The 27,983-nt window shown below is 36.3% G+C and overlaps 1 protein-coding gene across 1 annotated transcript; it reads right to left on the bottom strand.

The window, feature by feature from the left end:
- Positions 1 to 2: 2 nt before the first annotated feature.
- NUDT3 (nudix hydrolase homolog 3) lies at positions 3 to 26,416 on the bottom strand. The gene is made up of 21 exons (XM_089152671.1): positions 26,320 to 26,416; positions 25,750 to 25,929; positions 24,895 to 24,972; positions 24,647 to 24,743; positions 23,924 to 24,057; positions 18,610 to 18,691; positions 17,929 to 18,015; positions 13,294 to 13,400; positions 12,618 to 12,789; positions 10,743 to 10,996; positions 10,550 to 10,625; positions 9,829 to 9,894; positions 9,587 to 9,664; positions 9,410 to 9,505; positions 7,732 to 7,838; positions 7,428 to 7,596; positions 6,489 to 6,572; positions 1,687 to 1,781; positions 1,417 to 1,507; positions 1,190 to 1,336; positions 3 to 309 (listed from the first exon to the last, which is right to left on the bottom strand). Exons 1-21 carry the CDS (start codon positions 26,394 to 26,396, stop codon positions 247 to 249), a joined length of 2,340 nt encoding a protein of 779 aa, XP_089008797.1. The 5' UTR covers positions 26,397 to 26,416; the 3' UTR covers positions 3 to 246.
- Positions 26,417 to 27,983: the final 1,567 nt, after the last annotated feature.

The following is a 27,983-nucleotide window of genomic DNA, read 5'->3' as shown; positions in this document are numbered from 1 at the left end:
CGTAGCTCATCAATATTTTCATTTTATTAACCAAGAAAGAATAACAATTTTCATCTGAACCCAAAAATTCTAAGACATGCGACACTTTTCTTTGCCATATCCTGAACCCAACCATCGATCATCTCCATAGCCTGATTCCAACCATTGACCATCTCTAGATAAAGAGAATACACAGACCATGGTCTCTCAGACCAAAAATGAAACAAAGAAGACCAAATGGAAAGGTGAAATGGCATGCCAAAAGTTCTAATGATCCTCCTCCAGTATTTCATTGGCAATATGAAATATGGGAACGATATCCACTGGTACCTGAGATAAACAAAAAGAAATTATAAAAACCAAATTCGTGTGCACCTATGAGCATATAATAGGAAATTTTAAGCACACACGTAAACGAAGGGACACTGGAGGGATTTTTGTTCAGGAGAATCTCCTTCAACATCGAAAATGGAATTTCTTTTACTTGGGTAGTCAATAGCAAACAAAGGCACTAATTTTTTATGGTATACTAGGAAGATCACCAAATATTATTAAATTATCTCACACAAATTCCCTAGTTCCATCATAAAGCATTTACAATCATAGAGAGCGAATGCATTGTATTGGCAAAGCACATCACTGATGGTAATGAAAATAAGGAAATGAAGAAGAACAAAAAATGGAAGTCATGACGTTTGATGTTTCAATCTAGAGCTTCTTTCTAAAGGTTTAAGAGGTGTATGCCTTCAAAGGATATGGCTGATGGTAGCTTCTCTTTAGCTGTTTACCATTTCCCTTTCCCTGTGGAAATGGCTCTGCCATTGAATTCTTAAAATTGTTCTGTGCACATTATATTTCAGTTGCCACTCAGGAAGAATATGAATCAAGGGCGCTCTGGTTGGTTGGACCAAAATGAAAGGATAATCCAGAGAAGGGAGGAGAGGAAAGAAATAAAATCTCGTCTCCCATTAGCCATGTTGGCCAGAAAGTACCATCAACGCAAAATCCTTTGGTTTTCTTTCATTTTTGGAGGAAAAAATTAAATGAACACACTTGAGAGAGTGAAAATGAAATGAACACACTTGAGAGAGTGAAAGGTATTCAGAGAAAAACAAGAGATGCACTTTACCTCCAACCAAATGCATAAAAGAGCACAACTCAAAGGAAATTGTCATTTTTCTATGGGTCGAATAGAGCCAAGTTCCTATACCTGGATCTTTTCTAATTTCTCCATCGCAAGTTGCAAAGGTTCTGTCATTTTACCATACTCCTGAAGAAGTGACCTTGCAGCTTCTTTGTCACCTTTTGCCTGTATTGTAAGTATCCTCCTGCTCAAACTCTCAACAGCTCCTTCAACCTTCAGCCAGAAAACAAATTTTAGGCCACAGGTATTTTAATTTGAGGAAGAACAACACTTAACTGTAAGTAATAGGTAACCTTGGTAAAGTCAACAGAAAATGTTCCATCGAAGTGCAAAACAAAGGCTTGTTTTTCAAATAACCAGTTGAATTGCAGTGCTTGACCTTTCCTGATTTAATTTTTCAAAAGCAGTTAGTAAAGGGAAATGAAAGAATGAAGAGAAGAGACAGAAAAAGGGGGTGGGGCGGGGGGGGGGGGGCATGGAGAGCTGAGGGGAGGCAATCAAAGGAGTTTCCAGCTGTTTATGGCATGATGACACATCATAAAACTAAAACTGTAAGTATTTACCCATGGGCTTCTTCTAACCCAAAACGTACTGATCGGAAGCATCCCGCAAGGAAAGATACATACATAGATTTAATCAAGCTTGCTGGAAGCAATTCCTGACAAAAAGAGAACAAAATATAAGACAGGTATTCATAAATAGGTCCAGCAGCCTTAAGTTCTTCATTAACTTATATTTGATGAATAATGAGGCCTAATAAAAAAATAAATACCAGCAAGAAAATGAAAACAGGAAATGTAAAGCTGAGTTAGCAAGAGAGCTTAATGATTTTGAACATATAAAACAAACACACGCACTAACTGATTTTCCAAGATTCTAGGGATTGTACACATGTGAATGTACACAAAATCTGAGTTCAATATGAAGACCAGTTCCACAGCATGTTTTGCCTATTGATTTTTGTTCTATGGACAGGTCATATATATGTGTATATGCTATGATATATTAAGCAACTGCAATAATTTCAACTGTATTTATATGCATACATATACATTATCATGATATTATCCACGCATATCCAATCAACAAGTTTGCCCAAACTTAAATACAGAATCTTTGATCCCATTTATAGATTAAACGGTCAGATGAAGAAAATGGAACTTAAAAGGGAGACATCAATCCAATGTGGAACAAGATGACAGCCTATATAGAGAAGGTTGCTAAAGTGGTTCTGGGGAAAACAAAAGTTCTCGACATGCCACTAAACCTAATGGTGGGATGATGAAATCTGAACAGCTGTTAGGACCAAGAAAGCTTGCCCAAAAACTTGACAGAGGGATCTAGCAAGATACAGCTTGCCAAGAATGAAGCTAAAAAGATTGAGGCGGAAGCAAGAGCATAGAAACATGACAATCTATATAATAAACTGGATTGTTAGGATGGGGAGCAATCTGTCTTTGAAGTGGCTAAATGAAGAGAGGAATGACCAAGGATTTAAACCATCTTCAATGTATTAAGAGCGAGGATGGCAAATATAAAGGATGATGACCTTGAAGCCATAGTTGTCAAAGTGTCCGCCTAAGCGGCAAAGTGGTTTTTCAACCGCTTAATTGATGTCCAATCTACAAAGGAACTCCAAGGCCCCAAAGTGACATAGAACCTATTCTTTGCTCTAGGGGTGTTGCACCCACACCCCCATCGGGGCAACCTCCCCAGACCCCTACCTGCTCACTAGAGAGCGGGACCCCGTGCCTGTCGGCAACAAAATGTGAAGCATGAGCCATACTCAACATCAGGAATCAATGAATCAATAAATGCCTAGGCGGACACTTTGACAAACATGGTTTGATGAGATGAACTTATGTTTATGTTCTTTTTTTGAATAATTTTTCATAATTATGATTTGAATGTTTTTTTATTATTTTTTAAAATGAATGTGACTATTCAACATTTGTTTAGCTTATTATAGAAAGTAGTTGTATTGAAAAGTAGCGTAAAAGTAGTTGAATTGAAAAAATTTTACCCAACCGCTTTGATCATCTTATTGCCGCCTAGGCACCATTTTATCTCCTAGTCGCCACTAAGGTTCGAACCTAACCCTTGCTGAAATTTACAATTTAGAATTGAACGTCAAGTCTAAGGTCTTGGAAATTTAGGGTTTCTAAGGATAGCTAGGGTTCCTAATTGGGATTGAGTGCAAGGGAAGGGAGGGGAAGAGAATCCTAGAAGGGTAGGGAATTTGCATGGAGGGTTTGAGAGTTAGATGAAAGAAGGCTAGGGTTTCTAGGGTTTTGGGGAAGAATAAAAGTTTCTGAAATTAGGGTTTTAATGAGGAAAAGAAGAGGACTAAGGGGGGGGGGTGAATGGGTAGTTTGTAGGTGGATGAAGTGGAGAGGTGCATCTGAGGTCTTGTGTGATGGACGTATTCCTTTAAAGCTCAAAGGAAAATTCTATAAGACCGTTGTACAACTAGTTATGATGCATGGTTCAAAGTGTTGGGCTGTTAAGAAGCCTCATACAGATAAACTCAGTGTGGCTAAAATCAGGATGATAAGATGGATGAGTGGAAAAACTAAGAAGAATAGGATAAGGAATAAGATAAGGAATGATCATATTAGAGCTGGTCTTGAAGTAGCTCTAATAAGTGATAAGATACGAGAAAGTCGTTTGAAGTGGCACCGTAGGAATCAGAAAAGCTAGGGGCACCCCTGAGATGACCTTAAGAGAAGTGCTAACAAAGGATATCCATAGTATGGCCTCAAATAGAGCTGATTGGAAGGCAATAATTTATGTAGCTGGCCCCATTTAGTTGGAACAAGGCTTGTTGTTGTTGTTGTTGTTGTTATTGTTTTTGAAGTCCAAATTTTAGGGTTTGGTTGAGGGAAGGGAGACCTAGGGTTTAGACGTTTGGAGAACTATGCTGCCACAAGGGAAAAAGGAAGAAAGGGGGCTGTGATGTTGGGGGATGGGAAGGAGTGGTTGAATTAGGGTAGGCGAAGTGGGGTAAAACTGCTGCAGGCTTAGGGGAGGGGTTGAATGAGGACCACAATGGGGTAGGGGTCTGGGATTAGGAGAACTAGTGTCAGGGGATGAAGAGGGGTTACCTTAGGCTAGGAGGAGGGGAAAGAAGAAAGGTGCAATGGGAAGAGAGGGGAAGAAGGGTAGGGGCAAGGGTGGGAGATCTTAGAACTTACTTGTAGGGGAAAGGAACTCGAAAATTGCAGAAAATAAGAGAACACCAGAAGACACAAGCTTCCTCCCTTAGGAAACCCACGACTCCAACTATTTCACCTTCAACAATCCTTCATTCAATAATTCATAAGCTGTGTTCTTTATAAGCTAAGGGCTATATTTTTAACCTTACATGAAGGATTCATGCTAGGACTCAACATTAGAAAACAAATCAAACTAGGACTTACAATTAGAAAGCAAACCAAATTAGAAGTCCTACTTCACTCAAGACTCTCATTCTACAAAGGACTCTCATATAACTCAACCTAGGATAATTCAAATTTTAAAACAAGAATAGGATTAGTCTGCCAGTGGAACTTGGACTACAACTACAGAAATCCTTCTCTAAGTAGGACTCCTAACTTGATTAGGACTCTTTCATAACTTAAAAAAGACCAACTCAAATATTAAAGTAAGATTAGGAGTAGGAATCCTAATAGAATTCTGGTAATACTTAGATCAAGTTGAGTTGGACTAGGAGCACCCAAAATAACCAAAACACCCCTATGTTGGCCGAATTTTCCTGGGCTGCTGGCAGGGCTGTAGGTAATGGCAACTCCCTGGGCCTTCTTTGGGGTGGTTGTGGGTCCGGTTAACATCACCTCCTCAAGTGTTTGATATACCAAAGCTTTATCCTCTAAGTTGGATTGTTGAGACTGATCATACTCCTTGAGACCAATAACAGTATTATATACACAAAAAATGGTCCCATATCTCTGCTTTAGAGTGATGGTCTTTGGGGTGAGTTGGTAAACCCCAGCGGAGGCACCAGCTCAGAAGTTTTGGACACATTATGCCAACGTCCCCAATTATCTCATTTCCCTGTAGAGCTAAGTCACAACAATGGAGTACTTGGTGCCCAATTTCTGATACATTGGGTCACATAACGCTTGAACAGTGCTTGTAAATTTTGACATACCATAGCTTGCCCCTATTCCACAGGGAATGCTTCACAAAATGAGCGCAATCGAAGTAGTGGATGTTGACCATCTTCACAATGGAACCTAGGCAATGGGATTCTAAAGGCCACCTGGTTAGGAACAGACCAACTCAAAGCACTGGCCAAAAATTCTGCAGGTTCACTGACCTCAGACACGACATGGAAACACACACACAAAGCAAGGATGACACCCAAGGCCAAAAAAGGAGAACGCAATTGACCCAAATACACCCAACCTCAGCTCCGACTACAGCCAGATGTCTGCAGTGTGTGTGTGTGTGTGTGTGTGTGTGTGTGAGAGAGAGAGAGAGAGAGAGAGAGAGAGAGAGAGAGAGAGAGAGAGAGCAAAAAGTTGGCAGTAACTTAGTATGAAGCTGGTTTTTCACATAATAGCACCCCTTCCTTGGAACCCAATTGTAACCTAGGACTCCAAAGAGAGTCTTAAGCTGTTTGCCCTGACATGAAGTTCTAAATTAAATGTTGCATGGTAACAAGGAAGAAGAAGCTGAAAAGAGGTTGGTGGTAGAAGTATGTGAGAGAGTGTTATTCTACTGTCCCATATATTAATTCACTTAGTCAAAGAATAATGGGGATATTACATGCCTAACCCGATGCTTATGTAAGGAGCTAAGGTAAGTAGAAAAGTAGTCTCTTTTTTTCTTTTTTACTTTAAAGGCAACACAACATAAAAGCAGCATTTTTGCAGGCGGTAATTCTAGACTAACTTGTTTCCCTTAGGGTTTTATATATCTCACAAAAGTTAAGGCTACACTTGTAAATGTATTGTTTCAATGCCATAAATAACTGGGTGCCTAGCTATTGTGTCCATAGGTCACTTATTTTCAGTCCATTCTTTTCTTCTTATCTTCACTCTTTTCTTATAGATGATTAAACTAGGATGTTTTTAGATCTGCAACTGCTACAGTTGTAGTATCAGAATATCTATAGAAAAAAGACGAGAATAAAGTGCCAGAAATACCAATGATACTGCAAAAGCACTCACAATTAACAGAATAGCTAAACAAATCATCAACAAACTATATGAAAGGAACATCATACCGAAAAGAAAGGAACACACGCTAAATAAACCCTAACCTGCTCTCTAGTTTCCCTATCAATCTTATGTTAGCTAAAGCATTTCATACAGGCCATCAAATTTGTACATAAACCAGTCAACATCAGACAAGGACTTACCTTTTTTACTAGAAAATTTAGTGCCCAGAGGCCAACTATATCTGCTTTTGCTTCTTCCAAAGCTGAGTGAAGTTCTTGAAGTTCCTTCATCATCCAAACAAAGCAAAACATGAGAACCAAAACAATGTTTGGTAAACCTAACGACTTGTTTTTAAATGTTCAGTCAAACTTTGCATTTGATTTTAGTGCCCCAATATGATACAAAGACCCAAGCAATCAATCAAAACTGGAAAGTCTATCAGTAGATCAAGGTTTTTCCCTGGAGTTCCGACTTGCTTTTTAAATGTTCAGTCAAACTTTGCATTTGATTTTAGTGCCCCAATATGATACAAAGATGCAAGCCATCAATCAAAACTGGAAAGTCTCTCAGTAGATCAAGGTTTTTCCCATGACTGAACTCCAGGGTTGAAATTAGATTGATCTATAAAAACATCAAAAACCAAAAAGAAATGTCTAGTAGGTGAAAAAAGAAAAGAAAAAGAATGAATGTGCCAGCTCACAAATAGGTGAGGAACGCATTTCTTTCTTTCTTGTTCAATTAGCAATGGATTAGACAAGTTGAATTTATGTTTCTCCAGATCAATTGCTCACAGCAGAGCATATATGAATTGGGCAAATGGCTAAAACAGAAATTCAGCATGAAGCATTTCTGATAGGTTCTCAGCAAAAGTAGCTCACATAAGTAAATGCTAGTCAAGAGATAAGCATATAATTTTCATGATCCTTTTGTATGTACCTCTGAACTATCAAACAAGCAGTATGTTTCTTCTATCTATATTATGTCCCCTGCCCCCCAAAATTCACTTTTGTATCCCGTCTCCATTTAATACAGTTTTTGGCCTTGCTGGTCAAAGAAGGGGAAAAGGTATAATAAAGGTTAACCAATCAGACTAACAACAGTAATAAAACAAACTAACAATATCATTAGAGGGAACTCACCAATCTGACTGTAGACTTTTTACCACTTGGAAGTGTTATCGTGTGAGGTCCAATCCCGTGGCAGCACTCATGGCAAATTGTATGAGTGAAAAAGGATTCAAAATCAACATGTATCTTCTGTTCTTCTCTTATACATACGTCAGATATTGGTTGAAGAACAAGCTCGAACCTGGTTGGAATAACAACTCAGACTTTCAACAGTTTCTCAAAATAATCACAAAACCTAGTCATGTGGATAAAATAAGGAACATAAATTGGTGCAAATCAGGACAAGAAGTTAGCGGGAAAAAAAAAAAAAAGTTACTTTGCCTCTGAGACGTTCTTTAGCATGACCATTGACGACCCACGGTCTTTCACTATACGTTCATCATTTGGCAGATTGAAAGCAACAGTTTGTGGACCTTTAACATCCTAATATGACATTTGAAGAGAATGAACCATTACTTCTGACCAAGTTGTTCCGAAAAATAAATATTGGTTGGCATTTTGCCCAGAACAGCCAAAACAAAGATCACTTCGATAATAGCATAAGATGTCTAAAAGCTCGCAAACACAACAAGTGAGAACCAAGAAGAATGAACTCTAAACTTTAACAAACAAACTTAGTATGGTTTAACCAAAAAAAAACCACCACCCAAACCAGTAAGAGGGTAATTACAGCCTTATAACTAGCCCACCATCTATTGGTTGTACTAAAACACAATATATACTACTAGAAGTTTCACTGTCAGAACTTAGACCAGATCAGTATACATCATATACTATTGTTGTGTGTTTATAGATTCACTGATCACAATTTAGATAAGTGTCCAGTGTACTCCATAGTCTTAACAGATCATAGAGGCTTTGTATTGCACAAATAAGGTGGTGGACAAAACATATAAAATCGAACAAAACATCGTAAATGTGTTAAAAACTATGTCAAAGTCAACAACTTTATCTTAGTAAAAAATTTAATATCAAGACACAACTGGAAGTAAAAAAGATAAATAAATAAATAAAAACACAGTTTTAGAAAGCCATAACAACCTCCCAGAGAGGGTTTCAAACCATGACCTAACAAAGCCCCTCAATGGGCCATTTTGGATTGAGTTTTCTGTTACTCTCAGGTTAAACAAATGAACCCCCCCCCTTTAGCCCCAACTGGAGCCCCAACTGGACCAGCCTAAACTCAACCTAGTACAAACCAGACCTAAGAACCTGCATAACCCTACACAGATCATTTCTTTTCAAAATTCCTAATCCTGATAGACCTAACCCTAAGAAATATAATTAATGACATTAATTTAACAGTGGCACTAAGTTTCAGGTTAAAAGTATAACCATTGCACCAATTTAGTGTTTTATTTAATTTTAGGCAACACCCAAAGAATGAACGTTAGACATCCAATTTGGAAACAGCGGAATGACCAGCTCAATTAAATTTTGAGCATTTGGAAATTGCAATATAAATTAGGGTCCAAGAGCCTACGGATCCAACAGACCACACTAGAAATATGGGAGGAATTGACCCCTGCCCAGACCATTTGAAAAGGTTTATGAGGTTGGTTTGGTTTATAATCAGTCTGATACTGGTTCCATTACCAGTCTGAGAAATGAACCAAACATTGATGAACCTGATAAGACAAACTAATAAGACAAACTGAGACTGACCTGAGCCAACCTAAACCAAGCCTAAATAAGAAAGTCCATAATGGCCTGGTTTTGGTTTCCCTGAAACTTGCACCAAAATCAAAAGAAAGAACTGGACCCACACCAACCGACCAATTGACATCACCCGTACTCCCCACATTAGGAAAAGAAACAAAGTTTCAAAGAAATACAATCCTAAGTAGGGGTACAATCTGATGTGAACACTCATAATTAAAATTTATATGTCCCAAACACCCTAAGGTATCCACATGCACCTCATAGATTTCCACAAAATGCTTCATTGCTCTAACATAAGTAAAGAAATATTCTAGGGACAATACAAAACTCACTCCTGCATTATAAACAAGACGAATCACGCGAATCGGAGCAGCAATGATATCTTCAGATTTGTATACATTGTCTAATGGAAGATTTCGCTCCAAAACCTAACCAAATACTGCAATGTTAGAGGATGAACAATTGAACACAGAAAACAAATGAGAGGAAAGCAAAGGAGGATACTGAACTTGCAAATGATCACCAAAAAGTTTAAGTTGAGCGGTTGCTTTTTCATCACGTATGCCAATGAATGCTTCGAATGTAGCCTACAGGATAAGACACGCAACAGAGAAAAGTTAAAAAAGTACTGCAAACCATCACATGTCCATTCTCCAATTGAAGCCAACAGGGATTGGTGAACAAAATCACCATTATTGCATCAGACAGGGTATTGTGTATAACAGAAAAATAAGATGCCCATCCCCAATACCTTGTATCCAAAAATGTTATCTTCATAAGTCTCATATGGGCCAATGGTAATGTCCAACTTGGAGTCCTGCAGAGGATTCAAGCAGATAAGTGAAAGTGGTTGGTATAAGTGATAAGAAGACCAAGAACAAGAAGTAAGATCCACGCAATCCAAGCAATTTTCAAATCCCATAGACAGGATAAACATAAAACTTGAATACGGTGTAACATTATGAAAAATAAATATCCATAAAAGATATCAAATTAAGCGTTTCTTTGACTGTTTTCAATTTCATAGGCTATTAGAGGTTAGAAAACCTTCAAAAGTAACAGTTGTATAAATTGTTTTTGCACAAGTAGTCTGGAAGCGGTTCTTGTCAATTAAAATTAAAACAACAGTACCACCATTACTCTGTACCCACACCTAAAACAACAGAAGTCCAATGATTTCTCAACAAAGAAAGGATATTTTAGAGCTTGACTGTCAAACAAAAATGAAGCAAATGACGAAAAATAATGCAATAACTGCAATCAAATTCCAAAAGGGAGGGGAAAAATCCATGGAAAAAGAAACAGAAACAATTGAAACTATTTTTTAATCACTACCATTTGCTTTGCAATAGCAACTAACTTTTACCTATTCAATCACTTTCCATTGCAAATTAGTGAAAAGACCAAGATTAACAGAGACAGAATATGTAAACAAATAAAAAGAAATAAGTCCATGTACGCGCAAGAATTACCAACTCCATCCAAGCTATGTCAGATTCATAGTAATTGTTCGAAAGAAAAGCAGCAGCTTTGCTCTTCAGCAAGCCTCTTCAAACTACACAATGTCAGAAGGAGAAAAAAAAAATTAGACATGAGCCAAGAATGAACTGCAGAAGAAGGACCTCCAACAAAAGGAACCTAAATCTCTTCCAAAGAACAATCTACCTGGGGGAGTCAGTCAAATCTCCAGCTTTATTCAGTAGCTTAGCAGCTTTTGTGAGAAAAGCCTTATATTCTTCTGAGTAGGGAACCATGAAAAGATCACTAAATGACTCTGCGACCTGATGAATGCCACCAGATATACTTTTGTCCGGAAGGACATGCAAATCAGATTCAACATGTCTTCTAATAACGGTAAAATATCCTGTAGCAGCTTCCTGTTGATCCTGACTTAAACTATTCTTCCACAGTTCAAATTCCTATCACAAATTTAAGAAAACTAATCACTGCCAGGATGATGTATGCAGAGATGCAAACAAATGGAACTTTGCAACATATATGTCATAGCTTCCCAGGTGGGTCTTATCTTTCTAGATTGACATACTACATAAATGACTAGATAACATTAATGAAGGTATAGACTGCAGAGTGGCCAGGCTCAGCCCAAGATGAACCATCCAACAAGATATTTGGCAGGCATTCAGAAAATTTTTCAATTGGCTTCTTTTTTTTCATTTAATTTTTTTTTTTTTTTTGGTGAGACCTCAAGCAGCATGACAAACCAATTCCAATGATGAATAGTACAAAAACGAGATTTAGCAGTACCCCCCTGTTTCTTTTGGTAAGAACTAAAAATAAGTTGTACCACATTTTGCTAACTTGGCACTTGGATTGATTCTTACGACTGATTCTAGTTGAGAACTGACTCTTAGTTCCTAGTGTTGACTTTTGAGCTGGCGTCAACCCTCAACCAAGCAAAACCACAGATTTTGCAGCTGTAAGTGTAAATATGAGTACAAAGAATAAACAAATACCATCTCACCATTCCAAACAACACAAGAAGAGAGAGGGGGGGGGGGCTCATACTCTTGGGCTATCACTGCCACCATCACAGCTCTGATTGACTACCACATTTAAGAAGACATACTATCCATGTCATCATCTAGTCATGTTAAATTCAAACCATCTGACTTCTCATGTATACTTGCAATGCATAAAAAATTTCTAGAAATTCAATTATGATATGGACCATTAAAACAACATATCTGAAACCCGGGGGGGGGGCTGGAATTCATCCTTGGAGCATCACGAAGTACAGACGGATCTCCAAATTAGGGAGGTAGACTAAGGTTCTCTTTGGTATAGTTTAAATTTATGATAATTTGACACATACACATAAATGTGTTTGGTATGATTTATACCCCTGTTTCCCATCAAAATAAATTGACTAAACATAAATTCATAAATATATCAACAGCTGTTTATGATTTATTCTCATAAACAGTTAAAAAAAATATATGTGGTTACCATTAATTAACATGTGCAGAATTACTATTTAAGTAGGGGTAAAATGGTAAAGTTACCCAAAACTAGAATGAAACATTGCTTCTCTCAGTCTCCAACATTCTAAAAGTGAACCAATACCAAAACCAAATTACCACAGAAAAATTACCTTTGTTATATCACTAATACAATAACATTCTAGGGGTATCAAAACTAACCCAAACCAATAAAAGTGAACCAACACCAAAACCAAACTCATACATTATATATTATTTATCCAACTATACCAAACCTATTTCTTGCTATATAATATAATATATTTAGTAGGAACCAAACGATTATTGTTTATTACTCATAACCCATTACCATAATTGATTATTCATAAATAGGTCATAAACACAAACATGATTTATGCCAAAGAGAGCCTAAACTATCCAAGAATCAAAATTCAAATCATCTCGGTCTAAATGGCAAAAGAACAGACATCACATAGGAAAGGAGTTTTGGACGTGGAGTATAGGAAACCTTTTCTTCTAGAAGGAAAGAAAAAAAGACGCGGGGGGGGGGTCATCTAAAAATACATGCTTGATGCACTACCATTTTGTCCATATCCGGAGGGTAGAAATTAGCACCAGAAGGTTTCTGAACAGGGAATGCAGCTCTATATTCAAGCCCTTTCCAGCCAGGTAGAGACTTTGTAGAATCCGCATGCAGCTTGACTGCTGAGTCTGCAGTGGTCAAAAAGGCCTCATTCTCATCAAGGACTGACCTGTTACAAAAGAACGGCGGGGGGCTATAAATTATATTATGACACAGAAAAGACTTTACTATTTGCTTACAATTGGGTACTGTTCTTAAGTGCAGACAAATCAGATTTTTAAATGAGTTTAAATCATAAAGAGATGCACCGCATCAAAACAAGGAGTGCCACCAAGTCAACCTAACTTTATTCCTTTATATAACTCCCGACCATGATGATACAATTCATTGGAGAATTATACTCAAACCTCCTTAATTAATTCCAAGTCAGCCCAGTTTACATTTCTCTTCTTCCTTTAGAATATCCAGTCTATAATTTGAAATCAGAGAGTTGTTCCTATTATTTTCTATGGGAATTTGGTTCTTTCCGTCTTCCTTTTTGAGGTCTACCACAGTCATGCATCCAAAGCATCTAATATTATGTCATTTATGCAAAATATATTCAGATCATACAAAGCAACCAATTTCTATCACATTATTTTGAAGAAACGTCAAAAAATATACTTCGACTTACCAGGGACTCTTATTGATTAAATAATACTTCCATTTCAGCCTATCCAAGTCAGATTTATCACAATGCTCCTTTAACCAATCTCGTAATGCTGGATTGCTGTTCCATACCTATAGGAAAAGCAGAGCAACAGTAAAGCAGTGAAGATCAGCCAACAGGGATAACCAGTAAGCAAGAGATAGCAGCTTCAGGTCAAGCAACAATAAATATTTTGATCAGTTCTCAGATTTACAGGAAATTTCAAAACAATGAAGTGAAGAATAAGAAATTGAAGAAGGAAAGAGAAAATAGGGTAGTCTCTTAGTGTATGGAATAGCCTAGGGTAGAGCTCACCCATGAAATAGACTACCAACCTAAGGTCTTACATCAAAGTAGCAATTTTCAGTTTGTAAAAACTAAAGTTGCTTTATGTTGCAAAAGCCTAAAATAAGAGGGTGTAAAGTTCCAGGACCTATCTTGGCCATATGGCCATCCAAACCCACCAAGTGAAGTGATAAAGGTTGGAAAAATTACACAAACTCACCGAGATCACAGCACAACTTGGTTTCATGGCCTGGTAACCAGGGGGAAAACCAAGACCAAAAACTTGAAGAGGTTTCAATAGTTCTTCAGTCATCAAGCCTTCTGAAAGCAATCTTGTATACCATACCAATCAAACACATGAAGCTCTCAGCAAATCTTTGGCAGTAACCCTAACTCAGGTTGAGATGTAAGTTGGGTATCATTTTTTCCTCAAGCCCAATCCATGAAACAAGCAAATCAAACTATCGCATGTACTCAGTGATAGAAAGGTTGCCTTGCTAGCAACTCACAGGAGAGAGAAGGAAAAGGGGAAATGACCAAGGCCGCTGGCCTAATGCCTAGGTAAGTCTACGCCGAGCGAATGCAAGCTTTCTCAATACTTGCACAGTGTCACACACCAAAAGGCAAACAAATTTCAGAATAGTGGGATGCATGCAGACAGCCCTTCTTTTAAGGAAGAGTTCCCCTCTGCAGTGAATGGAGAAGGAAATCTCTAGAAGATAGTAACCAAATAAGATACAAATCAAGCCTAGTATAAGATCTAACTTCTAGATACAACTCAAATAGAAACATCTATTACCATAAAGAAAACCTTAACAAAATAGAAACCATAAAAAAGTCTCCCCAGGCAGGGATTGTTAAACATGTACCATTGGTCTAAAATCTACACAATTTTTGTTCTATTTATTTATTTATTACTATTATTATTACTTATTTTTGGGTTGGGGGGGGGGGACCTGATAAGAATCAGAGTTCGACGAGAAAAGAAATCACACAAGAAGAAGAAAGAAAAGAAAAAGAGGGAGAGGGGGGTGGCAGGGAGTGTACACGCATATTGCATGCATTAAAATCAAGCTTTAATTCATCTTTCTATTCCAGCATCATCTTCCTCAAAGGCTGCACTAGCCCTTGTTAAAGAAAACAAATGTCTACACTCTTGCTGTGGGGTGGTTATAACTATCCACCACACCACTTATTAAAATTTAAAATTGAAATGCATGCAAAGTGTTGGAATTTGAAGAAATTATTGATCAGAAGCTTATCTTCATTCATAGGCCCCAATGGGGTATTTATAGTTACAATATGAATAAATCCTACTTTGAGTAGGATAAAGAAATACAAAGCAAATATAGAATAAAAAAACCAATCTTAGATATTAGAAAACCTAGTCTAACACAAAATATGAAACCAATATAAAAAATATAAGAAAACAAAAGATATAACTAAAAGAGGAGTACTCCAATTAGGAAACCTTAATTATACTTCCAACACTCCCCCTCAAGTTAAGGCATGGATATCACACATGCCTAACTTGGCCAAATAGTACAAAACATCAATTTAGGTAAACATCTGCAACTTGATCTTCAAACTTCATTAATAACTTATAGATTACGTCTGCCTCCACTTCTAGATAAACCTTAGGTCTTCAAGGAAGAATGCCCAAGAAAAATGTAGAATCTTCAAATGTTGAGAAGACCAAATTTCTACACATATCTGAGGGAAAATATATTTTTTGGGTAACAACAACTAGGGTACAGGCGTACAACAGCAAAAGTGAAATTTTAGAATTGTAGCAATGTTAGATCTCTAAAGAGAAAATTTGCCAAGTAAAGGGACAATCTCCAAAGGTAAGGAAAAAATTGTCAAGATAAATAACAATCTCCAAAGGTAATAGAGATTAAGTTCTGCAAGGTCAAACAACAAATATTCAGCAAAGTTAGATCTCCAAAGTGGAAGATGTCAAGTGGTAAAGGGCAAATCACCATAGGTAACAGAGATCAAGTTCTGCACAGATCAAAAAAGTCAGAGCCATAGCAATATTAGATCTCCAAAGTGGAAGATTGCCTAGGTAAGGAACAAAATTTTGAAGATAACAAAGATCAAGTTCTACATAAAGAAGTCTGAAAGTCACAAAGATCAAATTCTACACAAGGAAGTCTAAAAGAAAGGCATTTGAATAATGACCTAAAAAGGTAGACAATACTCTTGAAGTAAACATTGAATGGTAGATATCTTCAATCTTCTCCTCATGTGTAGCTTTACATGTGGGTAAAACAATGACAAAGGAAATCCCTAAATGATATTTTTTGTGGTCCACCAAGGTAAGATAATGGCCCGAATGTAATTAAGAGAATTCTTAGAAGAGAAAATTTAAACCAATGGGTAAACTTGAAAAGGAAGAAATTGAAATGGTAAGATGAAAGTAGCATAAAAATGTATAGATAGAAATCAAGGTAAGAAAAAAATCATACCTGAAAAAAGCAGAAATTAAAGAGGTAATGTGACGTGAAAGAAAATAAAAAAAAAATAGTAGGTAAATAGGATTCATAGGATAAAGGACAGCATCTTTTTTCCTCTGTCCTTTTTTTTTTCTTTTCTTTTTTTCAAAGGAGACCCCTGTATATATGAAAAATTACAGAAAGACCCTTGTATACATGGGAAATTTCAAGAAGACCCCTAGATATATGGAAAATAACAAACAGACCCCTAAATGTATGTGAATTCACAAAAAAGACCCTAAACATATGGGAAATTACAAATAGACCCCTGTATATATGCAAATTCACAAAAGAGATCCCTATATATGTGAATTCACAAAAAAAGATCCCTGAATATATGCAAATTCACAAATAGAACCCTGGTCTAGTTTGGTCCATGTCGGTTCAATGGAAGATAGTTTGGTCTGGTTTAGAAGTATAAAATGCCTTCATCTAGAATGAGATTATGGTGAATTGATGGCTAAAGAAGTTCTTGTGGAATATGTTTCTTGCAATTTTGAAGATGGCAGAAGGTCTAGTTCTAGTTCGATGGTGATTAGAAGAAGAAGATTAGAAGAGGAGAGACCCTAGGTATTTACAGGCTTGGGCGATGGAATTTGTGGGTTGTAAGTTTGATGGAGGTTGCAGGTTGCAGGTTGCAGCGGCAGGTGGAGTTTCAATAGAGGTTCGATGGAGGGTTGCAGGTTGCAGTGGCAGCAAGACAAGAGGTGATTCAATGGAAGGTTCTAGGTTGCAGGATGAAGAAGAAGAAGAGGCAACGAGTTTCAGGTTGCAGTTAATGGAGAAAAAAAGTAGAAGGCTATGGTTCTGCAAGAATTTTCAGGTTGCAGCGATGTGGTTTTGGTGGTACAATGGCTCAAGTTGCAACAATGGAAGGGGTAGTAGTATGAGGGAAAAGAGAGGGATTTGATTCCTTTAGTTAGCTCTCTCTTCCCTAATAGAAATTAGGCTCTGATACCATGTTAGAATTTGAATAAGTTATTGATCAAAAGGTTATCTTCATTCATAGGCCCAAATGGGGTATTTATAGTTACAATCTGAGCAAATCCTACCCTGAGTAGGATAAGGAAATACAAAGCAAATAGAATTAAAAAAAAAAAAAAAAAATCTTAGATATTACAAAACCTAGTCTTAACACAAAATATGAAACCAATATAAAAATATAAGAAAACAAAAAATATAACTAAAAGAGTAGTCTACTCCAATTAGGAAACCTTAATTATACTTCCAACACAAAAAATGAAACTACGACCATTAATAAACTGAAATAAAAGCTAAGTATACTGAAATAACTGTAAGACTAAATTCAGGGCTGGAAGGGGCTTCGGCCTGGTCTGACATGGTAACTCTAGTATAACTAGGCCTGGGCTAAGACTAGAAGGAGCAGCCCCATATATCCTGCATCACTACACCATGAAAGTAGACATGTAGGGCTAGTTTGTTGGGCCAGCAGGCTGGCTATTTCTTCTCTTCCACCTCTTTTGATCTACACATCAAACCTACAACCAAAACTAGCTTTTAACGCTTAGGAATCTTTTCCATATGTTATCTTTACTTTTTTGGACATCAGTCAAACAATTATGGACCATGCTGAACAAATTATACTCAGTAACCAAAGAAGCAGATGGATGCACTTTAGAGTTTTGTCTAGCCCATGGGCTCTCCAACAGGTTATAGGTGGAATATTCAAATCATAATACTGTTCTCCCACAATACACAGCAAGCATATAAAACTTTCCAAAATCAAACCACTTGAAATTCACATGCAAATCATGTTTGACTCCATTTATTCACATTTACTAATAAATACATAAAGACTACTTTGAGCTAAACTAACCTGCAAATGGAAAATCTCATCCAGTATAGTGGCAGCTTTTATAATCAACAGTAGGGCTTCCTTATCTGCTTCTGAGATCCCAGTGAGCTGAGTAAGAGAAGAGAGAAAAAGTAGAAAAATAAGTTACTGACACATGATAGAGAGAAAGAGAGAGAATTTAGCAGTTGTCTTCTCCTAGGAAAGGAGACAATATCTGATAGAATATGTAGAGGTGATCAATGAGAGAACAACTAAACCTGGCAAACAAGCAAATCCAAACATTTACCAAAACTGCCGCTTGTAGTGTAGTTCATACTTCATTATATGAAAAGAATTTATACTTGGAAAATCAGATAGTACACAAAAGAACAAAAGCATTATGCATGCCTTTTGTGGCTAGCAGTTGAGACTTGAAATCGGGCTTTCAATTTTTCTTCTTTTAATCAGGAATGACAGAAGGAAAACTATAGGGTTTGCATCCTTTGGTACCCTAACATTGCTTAACAATATGGAGGTGTGAATATTTACATCCAAGTTCAGAAGCAAGAAATGGCTAACCATCATAACTAATAAGAAAGAAATATTTCCAACATTAACATCAAGTAAGTCTCAAGATAGGAATCATAAGATTTAACAGTTAAAGGGCAATTCTGATAATCACTAAAAACTAGTATTAGTACAAGGGACAAGAAGAATAGCTACCTTTGGGTCAATGCAAACTGGAGAATAGCGAGAAAGCTGTTTCTGCAGACTCAAACAACGAGCCTCTGTATTACAATTATACCTACAGCAATGTCAACACAAGATCATAAATGCACATGAAATTATAGTAACTTAAACTTAGAAATTTGACACTACAGATGGTGCATTTTTTTATTTAAAATAAATTGATTGCTTGATCCAGCTACTTCATTTTTTTCTTTTCTTTTCTTTTTTTTTTTTTTTTTTTTTGGGTGAAAACTGCGATCGAGCTACTTCTCATCAGAACAGAAACTGATAAAAGAGGAAAGGGGAGTGGGTGGGAGGAGGCTGGACTGAACAAAAGATCAGCAACATGGTATTGACGATATTTCTTTAGACCAACCAAAATATTTAAATTTGCCAGGTATTCAAACAAAACAGCCTATGTATCAAAGATAGAAATGGTTTCATCAAAATTTCATAGTTTTAGCATATATATATATATGTATGTTTCAAGCGAAATTTCACTTTTGACAAAATCTCAAATGTGTTTCAGTTAACCTTTTATATAAAATGCAAGCTTTCAATCAAAATTTTGCAGTTCTGATGGAATATTTTACCACATTTTGGCATTCAGTATTGTTTTGTTCATTTTGACTCCAAAGGGTGAACATTCCTAGAAAGCCTCAATTTTTGTAAATTTTGACCAATAACATTTGAGAATTATGAAATGGCTTCTAAGTTTATGCTTAATTAGTCCTAATGCATATTTTATGAATGTTAGACACAGCAAGTTGGAACAAGGGGGTATTCCTGCAAACAGTTTTTTCTTTCTTTCTTTCTTTTTTTTTTTTTTTTTTTTTTTTTTTGGGGGGGGGGGGTGTGAATAAATAACTCATTACCAAAAGAGAATAAAAGGAAATACAAGAGCAAGGGCACAAGTAACAAAGCCCAGGCAAAGCAAGACAAAGGCCTCAACTAACAAGCAACCTAAGAGGCAATGAGCTAGCAACTGCATAAGGTCAACAATTAAAGCGAATTACTTACACAAGCACTTATGCTGTGTAACTAGTTTGCTAGTGATAGGTGATGAGCAAATTTATGTGTGAAATCTTAGGGCATAAAGCATGCATTTTACACACTTCGAGTGGAGCTACATTGGGTTTTATGTTGTTTTTGCAGATTTTAAGACTTTTCAAGATTTAAGCAAATATTTGGAGTTTTTGGGTTTGAATCATGCAATTTTACACGTCAAGAGGTCCGTTCAAATTCTCAAATGCGAAAATGGGCCTGATCTGAAGCATGTGGTCTAGAGATGTGATTATGGGCCAACTCCAAAATATTTTAGAGATAAAGAAACAAATTTTGATCTACGGATGAGATTATAAATGATCAATCAAATCTACAGAGATATTATTAAGAGAGTCCTTGCATACTTCAATATCTTATTTCCTATTTGGGATTTGATCAAAGAAAGAAAAAGAGGAAAAAGAATTAGATTCAAAGAAGGAAGAGGGAAAAATCCCGTTTTTGAATGTCTCTGTCCAATTTCAATCAAGCCCTTCATCGAATGGTCATCTGGTGTCCGATCGAGCTGATTTTTGGAGGAGAGCTTCACGACTTCTTGATCCTCAAATCCAACGGTGGTATTGTGCATTTGATCTCTCTAAGGCAGTCCGATTAGTACGCCAAAACCCTAATAGGTTGAGTCAGATAGGAACTCTGAGTTTGATTCAAATTCTATCAAGATTCATATCCCATGTAAACTCTATAAAAGGAGAGCATACTCCATCAAGGGAGAACGTGTTTTAGAGCTTAGGAGAAGCACTCTTTCTTTTCTCTTTAGTTTATTTAGGCTCTCTCTAGTTTTCTCTATTGCTTTTGTGAGATTCTAATTTTTAGAATGAATGTTTGGTTTAATTTTTCTATGTAATGCAATTACAAGTTCAAGTTCAAGTTTCAAGTTTCAAGTTTCAAGAGGATTTGTTTTTCTCTAGGTCTAGCAATTGTAGATCTAAGATCATTCTAGATCGTTGTTAGGGTTGGTTGAGATTCGAATCGTTCGTTCAATTTATTTTTTATTATTTGAAGTTCAAAGATGCAAGTAACCTTCTTCAATAATTTTCTCTCCCCCCTCCATTCCTGCTTCTATCTACCCCTCCATATTCTTAATTTAGGATTTACTTTCAGCATTTATTTATTGTTCTCCCTTCCCCTGGGTCCTTGATCAAAGATGCCTACAGTCGTACCTCTCTTTGGTTAAGGTTTCCCTTTTCCTTTTATTGCTCTATTATTTACATTCTGCAATTTACTTTCAACATTTATTTATTGTTCTTCCTTTCCCTGGGTCCTTGATCAAAGATGCCTTCAGTCGTGCTTCTCTTTGGTTAAGGTTTCCCTTTTCCTTTTATTGCTTTGATTATTTCCTTTCTACAAATTTTTTTCTCTAATATTCGTTCCCCCGATCGGTGGATTGTAAGCTAAGGCAAAGGGTCCACGGACAAAGTCATTATAATTATACTCCCCTTCCCTAGATCCAGAGCTGACACTCGGATCACTCCCTTTTATTTTTACTTATGTATTATTCACTTTTTTTTTCTGCCTTTTATTAATTATGCGTTGGTTATGTTTGTTTATTTTTCGTCTCAATTCGATTGCATTAGATGTATGGATTAGGACCACTCGTTTAATTAATTAGTTAAAATCTTTGAATCATTGCACTTTTGCATTACCATTAAGAGATTAAATTCTAAGTGGCATACCTCCTTGAGATCGACCCGTTAGCTACACGATACCGTGCGCTTGCGGTTATATTAATTTTACAAACAATAGGACCCCAAGATCATGCCATGTGGCGGACAGAGGGAGTGCTAGGGATAGTTGAGGGGTAATAAATAGGGGGAATTGAGAGAAGAGGGTATGGATTGTTATGTGAGTGACTTTGGGGCAGCCTTCGGCTGAGGGCACCATGAGGTGTTTAGGGTGACTTGCACCATTAAATCCTGCTCTATCTTGTGAATTTTCTACATTTTGCTGTTGAATTCCATAGTGAATTGAAGGTTCTTATCAGCTTGTAATGTTTCTCTTAGCTAGTTGCTAGGCTGGATGCCTCCTGCAACTAGTTATTGCATAGTTGGAAGCCCTTATGTAACCTTCTCTTTGGAAGTGTTTTGGACTTCAAGATTGCTTCACCCTACATCCTGGGAATCGGTGTGCCTTCTAAGGCTGAGGGTTGGGGTATCAGGCATCTCCAAGACTCCAAAACAGCTAGAATTTTTAAACTGACTTGGGGGAAAATATCTAAGTTGATTGGGAATTATCAAAGATATCTTCAAAAGGACACTATTAGGACTATTCCTATGCCCACAGATGTCCACTGGATTTCGAGAAAAGTTGTGGAGCTCAGAAATCTTGTAAATCTTGTACTTGGCTTAATCTCCTCTTCCATTAATGATGATGAATCTACTAGACTGTGGTTAGAAAACTGGCAGCCAGCCAGTATTCTTTTCATGGAAGTGTGTGATAGGACTATTTACAGCATGGGTTCAGACAGATTAGCCACAGTCGCTCTCATCATCAGAGGTTCTTTTGGGATACTACATCCCACCCCCTCCCTAAAATGGACCTCATCTGGGCTGCCCTCACCCATATTTCCTAGGTCCCAGCTTGGCAGGACGGATCCTTTGAAAATCTTCTCAGTCTGATTTTCAAGCTACCTGGATTTGCATTATAGCTCAGGAAGATACTGTCATTTGGACCAAATTAGCTTGGTTCTCAAGCTGCATCACTTGCTAGTGGCTACAGCTTCACCCTTTGGTGCATGCTTCATAAGTGCCTCCCTATACAAGCTTTCCTTATTAGGAGACACGTTTCAGTTCCCTCAACCTCTGAAGCTGGAATGGTCTTGAGGATAGATCACCTGTTTTTTCAGTGCCCTTTCTCCTCAAAGATTTGATCATGGCTTATTACACATTTCTGACATTTTCTTTGGTAGATACTCCCTTGCCAGAGGGAATGGATTTGGTGATATGACTTTCACAGGATCATCCTACTTTAACTGAGTGGGACAACTGGCTTTTAGTGCAGCAATACATCAGGTTTGGGATGAGATAAATCTCAGAAGATGGTCTACCAAATCCACATCTTTTCATCAGATTTGGAATGGATTCCATCTCCTTTAATATGAAAGTTAACTGTCAACAGTTTCAATGACTCCCAAGAAACACGAATACTTTTGAATCTTGGAATTTGGCACTTTAAAAGTGGTATTTTGCTTCTTTTTTGGCTGTTTAGCCTCTTTCTATTCGTGTACCCCTTGGGCGCCTTCCCTCTTTGGTCTATGAATTTTTAGTCACCACAAATATATATATATATATATATGGGGGGGGGGGGCTCAGAAAAGCTCCAATTAACAAGATGTTTTGAAGAACAATTAGTTCATGTTATGTAAATTTTAATAACAATATCAGGTCTGCAGATGGAGCTAAAACTCAAATTGAGTTCGGTAAATCAGGATTAGAACACTAAATGGAAATCTGAAGAAGATCCAAAGGCTGGGTAGAAAATTTGAACTGAACCTAGTAGTATTAAAAGAAGGTCTGTTTAACAATATCACTGGTCAAACAAAGATCAGAATATAGGAGTATAATGAGCAGTCCATTATCAGTGGATGGTTTAACACAATAAAAGAATATTGGCATAGATATATCAAATGAAAATTCAGATGCTCAGAACAACAAATAGAGGGTAGAATAGAGATATTGCTAATGTGAATTGCAGCAAGTCTGATCTGTTGCAAACATGCCAAGTTCCTCTCTAGATTTAAGGAACAACTGTTCAAAATATGAATGATTCTATTGACTGGATTACTCTGATCAGAATTCATGCAAAATGGGGAATTGCATATAGGAATCGACTTGCAGAGTCATAATCATCCTGATTACTACAACACATAATAACAATTAAAATAATGAAAGAAAAACTTTAATTAATTAATCTTGTATGCCTAGCCTCAACCCATAGTATAGACCATAGGAAAACATAGGGGATCAGACACCCAATACATGCATAACCCAACCCACAACTTAGTTTCAATAATAACAAGCCCATTTTGGTTATGTAACTGCATACTTTTGGCCTAGTCTCCTTGACAATTATGTTTCATCTTGAGTTTCCCTTCCTTAGTATCCTTTGATGTTCTTAATACCATATATTATCCTCCATAAAGTGGGAGCAACAAACTGGATGGCACTGGTTTCACAAGAAATTGTTGGATATAAAAATATAAAACAAATTTAATAAGGCCGAGGTTTTGGGATAGTTCTCAGTGGCATACCTTTTTGCAAGTGTATCAAATAGTTGACCATACTGCCCATGTACATCATAAGGAACATACTCAGGATGTTCTTTTGCGAGTAAGCTTCTATATTCCTCCCAAGAAATATATTTAACAGCAGAAACTTCTGTTTCCTACAATTTTATTTACAGAAAAAATAAAAAGAAGGAACATTTCAGTCCAAATTGTTGAAGACAGCTCATCAGATTTAATGAATGAAAACTTCTAAAGAAAAAGGATTTTAAGATTATAAGTGAAATTTTCAAGTTGCAAGTCTGAATGGATACATGCAGGAAGATCCATATAGAATATTTTTCATGCATATGGATAACAGCACAAATATTATGAATAAGAACAGAAAAAATATTCAATACTTCCGGGATCAACAGAGCATGTGAGTTACCGTGCAGTTCTTATGACAGACAAAACAAAAGTAGTTGAAATCAACTATTCCCTCATTAAAAGTAAAGAAACCATTCAGCCGAATGATTTGATCGAAAATGAATTAAAAATATAAACCATGGATCCTCAAATTCTAGACAGTCAAGCCACTAGTTGTTGCAAAAAAGACCGAGCATATAATACCTTTCACTACTCATATGGATAGTTTACAGCAATATATAGTAAACCAATTGATGATACTTAAAAAGCCTTCATATAGTAAGCTACACATGGGAAATTCTACAGTATCCTCATGTAATGACCAACTTTATAGTTTCTCACCTGAAGAGTAAAGGCCTCCAGAGGAATTGGATCTAGAGTCGTCACCAGATACACGTCGTTGAATTCATTGTTGATATACATCCCCTCATTTATAACACTGCATTCATTGCATACAGTAATTGTAAAATCAATGTACAAACATAGTTAAGTGGTCTAAACTATAAAATATTAAACTCTGTTCATAATGATCAGAAAATACACGAAGAAGGATATGGAAATTACACATAAAAGCAAGGGAATCTACTAACCACTCCTGAAGAAATATGAATATCAACTCAAATGCATCCTCTGGAAGAGCTACACCTAGTTCTTCATGAAGTTCCCTCCTGGGAGCATATGAGACTTTGTTGAAGGTAAACAAGTTCCTTTAAATTCACAATAATGGTACTATGATATAGTGTGCTGACAAGCATAACAGATCTATCAGGCCAAACACTACATTGCAAATAGATGACATCCATTTCTAAGAATTAAGATTTGTAAGAGTCAATAGGTTCATGTCGTGTTTCTATATTTGAAAAATGCATAGCTGCACTTGATCAGTTGATATGGCACCACCAATCAACACACCCACACACAAAAAAAAAGTAGAATTGCATACCTAAACTGCTAGACATTCTATTGAAATGAAAATTCAGTAGTGGAGAAACAAATGACTAAACTATTAAACATTTTAAAACTTTTAGGTTAGAACAACAAAAAACAATTCAAAGGAACGCTCACTTCAAAATATTAAAACAGCCTTAGCATGTGAAAATGACAATTAATAGAAGATTAATAGATAACGAAAAAACCTATCATTCCATTTTAAAATTAAAAGGAACCCAGAAAATGCCATACGATGGAAAACACACGGACACACACGCACATGAAATTAAAATAGAATAATTATTGTATATAAAAAAATTAAAAAGAAACACCCAACATGATAACTAATTTACCTAGCTACAACAAGAACAGAAAATATGAATGACTTTTGGCACGACTGAAAGCGAAAGTAACAGGGAAAAGGAGCTTATGGACTAATGCAATAAGTAACAACACCAGAAATTCCTAAAAAGCAAATACTGCTCTCATGATACCAACAGATTGCAATTAGCTACCTGGCCGATACAAGTGAGGAATCACCAGCAGATATATGGCCGGCACTTGATATATCCCATAATCCTGGCCATGAATCCTTACAGTCCGCACGGAGCTGCAGAAGCAACTCTTGAGTACTCTCACAAAAAATCCACACATGAACTGCTCGATGGTAATCTCCATCTCTGTGAACCTCACTCCTGTATAAGAACAGAATAGAAATCATTCACGATCAAAAAACCAACAAAATAGCGATCCTCCAACAAGAAGATGGTAGGCGGAACTCTACATAAATGGAATACCAATTGGTATATTAAACTTAGTAAAAACAACAGTTGCACGAAGAACTCATCAATCTTCCTCCATCGTTCAGTTTATAACAAGAACATGAAATGAGAATTCCATTCCAAACTCAGATACTAGATTCAAATTGTATGAGTACTTTATAGAATTATGATTTACAGTTGGAGATTCTGATATCAAACAGACGTGTTCTTGAAATTGCTCAAAATGGATGAGAATGAAAGAAAAGCAAAAACAGCGATCGAAAATCCAAATGGAAACAACTAATACAGAGCTTGAGAACTTGCCTGGGCTTTGAAATCCCAGTTTTCTGACCCATTTTCGTCAGAACGTCAAGGCGTTCTTCTTCGTGTGCTTCAGCCATCTCTGCGATTACTCCTCTTCCGCTCCGACTGCTCACAGGCGAAAATTTCGTCCTACAAGTTTCGTGATTTTGTTTTCTGATAAAAAGAAGAACAGATTCGTGTTTTCATTTTTTATAGGAAAAATTCTGTTTCTCCCATACTCTTTAAATCTTTAATTATCTTCCCCCGATGATAAGTTTCATTATTCCCCATTAAAGTGAACTATCGTCTTTATTCTTTCTTGTTTTCTGCCAATCCCTTTTTTTTCTTTTTTTGATTATTTCTTTTATTATGTTTTTATTTTTTTTTTTTTTTTTATTTTTTTAAATTCTCCCTCTTACTTTTATATGAACTATTTATTTTTCTATTTTTCTCCGTTATCATTATAGGAATCCGAAACAAAAAGGAAAAAAAAAAAAAAACAAAAACGAAAGTTTTCAACATCGCCTCCGACTTGTCTCTAAAAATAGTGCACCTTTTAGTTATCTAATTTATCAATCATGCCGCTTATAACATGAAAACATATTAAATACAATCTTGTCATTAAGAAATCATAGTTAAATACTTAAATGCTAATGTAAATAAGTAAATATTTCAAATAAATAAGAATAACCTTGAACAATAATCTTCGTCACCTTTACCTCTCCTTACACCAAAAATTTTTTTCTTCATCTCCCTCTACGATTTGCAACTTCTTTCTCTCTCTCAGTCGTAAATCATCACAAGCATAGGAGACATGGTTCATGGATGGTATTTTTAAACTTTTAAGATGTGAGGGTAATAGTAGAAACAGATAAATGAGACTAACCGTATTAATAATAAGGGTTTAATTGATAAATTTGTTCAAGGGTTGTTATTGAACCCAAATGAAAAATACATCTAGTTTTTTTTTTTAATTAACTATAGACCTCTTTGGTCTTACAACCTCTACAAGAGGTTGCAATCATCGTGTTAGAAGCACATCCATACTTTCAAATAGTTTATAACATATGAATAGCTTCTAGAAAACCTTTTTGGAGAGCCAAGGATTCAGCTTTTCAATAGAAAGAACCAAAATAATAAGGTAACAAGGAATGAGTATTAATAGCAGTTGTAAAAGCAATTGACTTGCATTTTCTTGAGGTCTTTGAATGTGCAGGTTGCTTTTGCAACTATCTGGTAAGGCATCCATTGTTTCCCATTGAGAAGGAGATCATTCCAAGTTGCCCAAATACGATGTTATAAGGTGACACTTTTCTGGTGGCAGTGGAAAGATAATATTGCCTTAGTCATCAATTGCCTATAAAACTCGATAAAGTTGGTCTTAGGGCCTTTTAGGATATCGATTCTCATCCCATATTTTGTCTATTTAAAAGAAAAAGCTATTTGTATTAAAAACAATAAATATAAAAAATCATTTTTAGTCAAAAATGAAAAATTATTTGGTAATTTTTGACAAGAACAAATTATGAAAAAAAAAAAGAGTTGGTATTCAAAATGAAAGTAAATAATATTCAAAATGAGATTGGTTTTTGGTTTCTTAATACTTCAATAAAGTAAAACCATTTAAAAAATCCAATGAATTAAGGAATATTTAACTCATCCTATAAATGAGTTGGTTTTTTGTT

This window comes from Hakea prostrata, chromosome 4 (assembly GCF_041222555.1).
Source record: "Hakea prostrata isolate BN-2017 chromosome 4, UWA_Hpros_2, whole genome shotgun sequence".
Taxonomy (NCBI): Eukaryota; Viridiplantae; Streptophyta; class Magnoliopsida; order Proteales; family Proteaceae; genus Hakea; species Hakea prostrata.
The sequence above is the reverse complement of the archived record's forward strand: the minus strand, read 5'-3'. Positions and strand labels throughout refer to the sequence as shown.